This window comes from Bufo gargarizans, chromosome 9 (assembly GCF_014858855.1).
Source record: "Bufo gargarizans isolate SCDJY-AF-19 chromosome 9, ASM1485885v1, whole genome shotgun sequence".
In the NCBI taxonomy this organism is placed as follows: domain Eukaryota; kingdom Metazoa; phylum Chordata; class Amphibia; order Anura; family Bufonidae; genus Bufo; species Bufo gargarizans.
The window spans coordinates 159,967,093-159,974,114 of record NC_058088.1 but is presented as its reverse complement, the minus strand read 5'-3'; the positions used below and the strand labels follow the sequence as shown (position 1 = coordinate 159,974,114).

The 7,022-nt window shown below is 42.0% G+C and overlaps 1 protein-coding gene across 1 annotated transcript in view; it reads right to left on the bottom strand.

Moving 5' to 3' along the window:
• Window positions 1-225: 225 nt before the first annotated feature.
• LOC122919319 (keratin, type I cytoskeletal 18-like) overlaps window positions 226-7,022 on the bottom strand; it is a 45,265-nt gene continuing 38,468 nt past the window's right edge. The window contains exons 8-9 of the mRNA XM_044268274.1: window positions 3,577-3,605; window positions 226-710 (exon numbers count right to left, since the gene is read on the bottom strand). Coding sequence (XP_044124209.1) covers window positions 589-710; window positions 3,577-3,605 — 151 coding nt within the window. The 3' untranslated portion in view covers window positions 226-588. The remainder of the gene's footprint in view (window positions 711-3,576; window positions 3,606-7,022) is intronic.

The window sequence follows — 7,022 nt, the reverse complement described above, 5'->3', positions numbered from 1 at the left end:
TCCCAGTGTCCCACAAATGTCAGTATTTCAAAATGTACCTACAATTATCGTAAACTACTTAAATTCATAATCTTCAGCCATTGACATTCTCATCCCTTATCACATTCTCCAGTTTCTCGCACTGATATGCAGAACTCATATTTCATAATGTACCAGATCTTGGTGTTACTCGCAGCAGTTGCAGAGGATTACCATGGCTTTATAGATTACATAACATTTTTAAAAAAATGGTCCAAGATATGTTTGGTGCCTCATTTTTTGGGTGTAACAATGCAAGCATCACTCATTATAGCCAATACATATAGAGCACTGAAATAAGGTATCTCCAGTCAACGAATGGGAAGTATTCAGCAACTGCCTCACTATGGCATTAATACAAAAATGCAAAAGTGTACAAAATTAACCTTACAGGCAATAGGTAGAATATCAGATTATGCAATTGCTTATACCAAGCCTAGTGAAAGGAAAATGCGACTCGTATGACTCCATGCAAGGGCACTGCTTGGCATTGATGATGATGATGATGATGATGGCTCTACAGATCCCTCAACTGCAAGACATACGTAAAAGAGCAGCAGGGGACCAAGTTCACTTGTTTTCTTTGTCGGAATGCTCGAATTCTGACACCTCGCTTGACTCGCCAACAATCTTCCCATCCACAAGAGTCTGTGTGACTATTTTCACAATTTTTTTGGTTCTGATATCTGGTTCTGTAAAAAGATATGCAAATTTAGATATGATACCAGACTGGGGCCAGTATCTTTTTAAAAGGGTTTTCCGAGATTATATTACTGATGACCTATATTCTGGATAGGTCATCAGTATCTGATCGGGCGGGGTGCGACACCCAGGACCCCCGCTAATCAGCTGTTTGGGAAGGCGCCAGCACTCCTGCTGCCACTGCCTTTTTTTAGATTACCAAGCACAGCGCCGTACATTGTATAGCAGGTGTGCTTGGTATTGTGCTCAGCTCCATTCACTGCTCCTAGGCCAACTGACACATGAACTTCCGCCAATCGGCTTAGGAAAGCAGAGAGAAGGCCGTGGTGGCGGCGGTCACAGGAGCAATACTGCTTTCTTGAACAGATCGACAGGGTCCCGGGTGTCAGATCCCAACCAGTCAGATACCGATGACCTATCCTGAGGATAGGTTAACAGTTAGAAACTCTCGGAAAACCCCTTTAATCTATGTACTGTTTTATATACAGAAAATTGGGCAGAAATAAAATAAAAGTACAGTTTTCTTTTTTTCTTTTTTAATTTCAATGTAATACATTTAAAGAAAAAAAAAATTGTAATTAGGGATGAGAGAAGTTTTGAAAAATTGGATTTGGCAGCTTCGCCGAATTTTGACAAGAAATTTGAGTCGTAATGAATTACTTTGTCACAAATCGCTTTCCATTGGATGGAGCGGGAACAATGACAGGGAACAGCCATTGCGCCGCCCCCTGGCATTTAAGCCCTCAGATGCTGTGTTCAAAATATCTGACTCACATTCAGCTCCTCAGGGCTTATTTGGGGTTAAAAATCTATCAAAGAACCTGCGGCTAGCGTAATGATGTCACCACGTGATCACACTGGGCACGCGGTGATATCATCATTGATGCTGTCACCATGCTCGCCCAGCGTGATCACATGGTGACGTCAGGTCCTTTGGGGTAGTTTTCTTCAATCAAGATCAAGTTGATGAAGTTAGTATAATTTTTTTTTTTTTATATTCAGTGAACAAATGATTTGTTAACATAAATTTTTCTGAAAATTTAGATCGAAGTCCACTTCAATTCGCTCAACACTAATTGTAATATCCAAGAACAAAAGTCCCTATTTTTATTCAGTTGTCTGGGCTGACGAAGTGCCAATCCAATCTTTTGTTGGCAGAGCGCTATACAGCAAGATTTAACCTTAAAGGGCTGTGTAAGAATGGGATGGGGGGAGGTTTATAAAACACCCCCACTTGGCTGGACCTGTAAATGGAAGTTTACTTACCTTCTTCCCAGCGCTGGCGTGCTCTCCTCCTGGTCTGCTATGCTCCGCTGGGCTCCCATGCTGTGAACATACAGTTTGACATTGCTTGCAGCCAATCTCTGGCCACTGCAGTGACTGGCTCTACTTATATCATGACAAATGGTCACATGATGCAAGGAGATCCGGTCTACTGCTGCCCATGATTGGCTGTGGTGATGTCAAACCGGATGTTTTTAACAAATGAGCCTACAGAACAGCCCAGGCCTGGAGGAGATGGAGCGGTGATGCAGGAAAGTAATCTGCCAGTTCCCATTCACGCACAGCCTCTTTAAAGTGGGTGATGTATATATACTCAAGCATTGGCAATTAGGAGGTATATATATGTGATAGAGCAGAGTATAATTTTTATTTTATTCATTTACATCTCTGCTCTTCTAAAGCTCAGTAGTTACGTTGGTAGTTTTATCAGGTGATTGACAGCTATCTCTACATACACACTTATAGAGGGAATGCTGTCAATCAATGAGCAGGACAACCCACTGGACTCCTAAGCCCAGAAAAAGCTGAGATTTCAATGAATTAATGAAATGTTTTTTTTCTTTACCCATCAAACAATATATCAATTTGCTCTGCTCCTCCTTCTCTATAACAGGCTTTCCCCTTTATCATAGGGTTTTGTATTGCTACTTTTTGAGGGACTTATCTTCCCTCTTGTCTCTTGGTTTAGCCTCTGCTTAACTTCTGTCTCTGGCTAGCATATTTATTATTATTCTTTTTGTAGATTCTACTTTAGAGCTGTGTCCCGTCTGATAGCTATATTTAGGTGATGATTAAATGTCCCATATTGAGCTATAGCAGCATTATTAGTGTTGCTTTTTAGGGACTGAATTATATTTATATATATTATCTGTATACCTGACATGTTTTACATCTTTTGGTGGGTGACAGCGGTATAGGCCAGTGGATTGCGGCATTTGCCTTTCTGCTGGTTCTCTTCCCTGTTATCTTTATTTTTATGTATATTATGATATGTTTATTACAATAAAATGAATTATATTTTTTGATTACTTTGGGCATTTTTGTTGTTGTTATTTGTTAATTAACAACATTGTAGGTTTATATGGTTTCCAATTTCTCTGTCCAGATTTATAGCTTTGTATATTGAGGCCTTTTTTCTTGGTTCTATATTCTTATTTTGAGGAAACCTGACATATCATGAAGAAAAGTTGGACGTTTTCATCTATGGTGGGACTTGAGTTCATTCACTGCTTGCTAGAATGGGGAACAAGCATTATTGAATACGACCAAGCTATATTGATGAAGATTCTATACACTTTAATGGGGCTATAACATTCAGGTGACTGATGGGTGTCTGAGATCACAAACCCCAACATTTTTAAATGTGTAGGTACATTGTAACACCTGGTAGACAAGAATTTAACATTTAGGGCAATGACAATCCTGATTCATTTGAATTGTGGCATGTAATACTACGTTTTCCCAGCCTCTGGCTGACTATGGTTTCCCCATCAATATCAGCTGTGTCCTGGGAGCTAGACGGGCACTTTATTTACTCAGATTAGATACTATTGTCATACATTGGTCACTTACGTCGTGGTTCAGGTATGATGATTTTCTCTCTAAAAAGTAAAAAGAGCAACTCTTAGTAAAAAAAAACCTATACTATATCAAGTAATTATTATGGAATCCAAAAGCATTTTAATGTAATGAACAGACGTTATACAGAGCTCCCTCTACAGGCTGATAGAAATTTTGTCATGTGACCTCTGAGTAACACTGAAATTGATTGGCAAAATAAATACATAAGAGATGTCACTTAGAGGGAAGGTGTCATCAGAAAATGACTTATTGTTTGCATTTTTTTCAGACTATAAGACGCTCCTAGGACTTGGAGGAGGAAAATAAGAAAATATATTTTTCATCAGACCTTAGATCAGACTCCCAAATCAAACACCCATTCTTCATTAGACCTCAGATCAGACCCTAAAATTAGAACCTCAAGCTCCATCAGCCTCAGATGAGACCCCCCACCTCCATCAGCCTCAGAACCGACCCTCCTCAGCCTCAGATTAGACCCCCGTGATCCTTAGATCAGACCCCTCCATCAGCCTCAGATCAGACCCCATCAGCTTCAGATCAAACCCCATCAACCTCAGAACAGACCCAATCAGCCTCAGATTGGATCCACATCAGCCTCAGATTGGACCCCCATCAGCCTCAAATCAAACTCTACCAGTCTTATATCAGACCCCCGTCAGCCTCAGATCAGACCCCCGTCAGCCTCAGAACAGACCCCCGTCAGCCTCAGAACAGACCCCCGTCAGCCTCAGAACAGACCCCCGTCAGCCTCAGAACAGACCCCCGTCAGCCTCAGATCAGACCCCCGTCAGCCTCAGATCAGACCCCCGTCAGCCTCAGATCAGACCCCCGTCAGCCTCAGATCAGACCCCCGTCAGCCTCAGATCAGACCCCTTCATCAGCCTCAGATAAGACCCCTTCATCAGCCTCAGATCAGACTTCATCAGCTTTAGATATGACCCCCATTAGCCTCAGATCAAACTCTACCAGTCATATCAGACCCCATCAGGCTCAGATCAGGTCCCGTCAGCCTCAGAACAGACCCCATCAGCCTCAGAACAGACCCCATCAGACCTCAGATCAGATGTAAAATAAATAAATATACCTTGCTTTCTCCGGACAGCGCTGCCACTGATCGTGCCCTGGTCTTCTCCTGGCCCAAGATGCACTGTGACCTGACGTCGCACAGTGTCAGGTCATAGGTTGCACCGACACGCAGTACTTCCTGATGCTGTACACTGTCTGGACACAGTGCATCACGGGCCAGAAGAAGACCAAGGAGGGCGAGTACTGCGCAGGCAGTGCTTCCCTCACTGCTCCCCGCGCCTCCTGCATGCTGATGGTATAAGACGCACTGACACTTTTTCCTCACTTTCGGGAGGAAAAAGTGCATCTTATATATTCCAAAAAATATGGTTCCTTTTTTTTGTGTGAAATATTTGCAGTACTGCAGTAACTAGTGATGGGCGCAAATATTCGAATAGCAAATTGTAAATCGCGAATATCGCCACTTTGAGAATTCGCGAATATTTAGAATATAGTGATATATATTCATAATTTTCGAATATTCTAGATTTTTTTTTTTTTCAGCTGAACCCATGATCCCTCCCAGCTTCTTGCTCGTGGGCCAATGAGAAGGCTGCAATGTCTTTGTTTGAGCTTAGCAACATCCCTAGCAACCAATAGGAAAGTTGCCTACCCCTTACTATATAAGAACCTTATTTTGCAGATCTGAGAGAGACAGCAGTGTCATTGCTGGGCTCTGTGCTTTCCTGTGTCATTACATTAGATAGTTAGTTAGCTTTTATATATACAAACCGGATTCCAAAAAAGTTGGGACACTAAACAAATTGTGAATAAAAACTGAATGCAATGATGTGGAGATGGCAAATGTCAATATTTTATTTGTAATAGAACGTAGATGACAGATCAAACGTTTAATCTGAGTAAATGTATCATTTTAAAGGAAAAATACGGTGATTCAAATTTTCACGGTGTCAACAAATCCCCCAAAAGTTGGGACAAGTAGCAATAAGAGGCTGGAAAAAGTAAATTTGAGCATAACGAAGAGCTGGAAGACCAATTAACACTAATTAGGTCAATTGGCAACATGATTGGGTATAAAAAGAGCTTCTCAGAGTGGCAGTGTCTCTCAGAAGCCAAGATGGGTAGAGGATCACCAATTCCCATAATGTTGCGCAGAGAGATAGTGGAGCAATATCAGAAAGGTGTTACCCAGCGAAAAATTGCAAAGACTTTGCCTCTATCATCCAACTGTGCATAACATCATCTGAAGATTCAGAGAATCTGGAACAATCTCTGTGCGTAAGGGTCAAGGCCGTAAAACCATACTGGATGCCCGTGATCTCCGGGCCCTTAAACGACACTGCACCACAAACAGGAATGCTACTTTAAAGGAAATCACAGAATGGGCTCAGGAATACTTTGTCAGAAACCATTGTCAGTGAACACAATCCACCGTGCCATCCGCCGTTGCCAGCTGAAACTCTACAGTACAAAGAAGAAGCCATTTCTAAGCAAGATCCACAAGCTCAGGCATTTTCACTGGGCCAGGGATCATTTAAAATGGAGTGTGGCAAAATGGAAGACTGTTCTGTGGTCAGACGAGTCACGATTCAAAGTTCTTTTTGGAAATCTGGGACGCCATGTCATCCGGACCAAAGAGGACAAGGACAACCCAAGTTGTTATCAACGCTCAGTTCAGAAGCCTGCATCTCTGATGGTATGGGGTTGCATGAGTGCGTGTGGCATGGGCAGCTTGCATGTCTTGAAAGGCACCATCAATGCAGAAAAATATATTCAGGTTCTAGAGCAACATATGCTCCCATCCAGACGTCATCTCTTTCAGGGAAGACCCTGCATTTTTCAACAAGATAATGCCAGACCACATTCTGCATCAATCACAACATCATGGCTGCGTAGGAGAAAGATCCGGGTACTGAAATGGCAAGTCTGCAGTCCAGATCTTTCACCTATAGAGAACATTTGGCGCATCATAAAGAGGAAGGTGCAACAAAGAAGGCCCAAGACGATTGAACAGTTAGAGGCCTGTATTAGACAAGAATGGGAGAGCATTCCTATTTCTAAACTTGAGAAACTGGTCTCCTCGGTCCCCAGATGTCTGTTGTAGTGAAGGGGAGAAGAAGGGGAGATGCCACACAGTGGTGAAAAGGGCCTTGTCCCAACTTTTTTGGGATTTGTTGACACCATGAAATTCTGATTCAACATATTTTTCCCTTAAAATGGTACATTTTCTCAGTTTAACCTTTTGGTCCGTGATTTATGTTCTATTCTGAATAAAATATTAGAAGTTGGCACCTCCACATCATTGCATTCAGTTTTTATTCACGATTTGTATAGTGTCCCAACTTTTTTGGAATCCGGTTTGTGATATATATATATATTGTGAGACAGTGACAGGTCTCACGCAGGTTGGA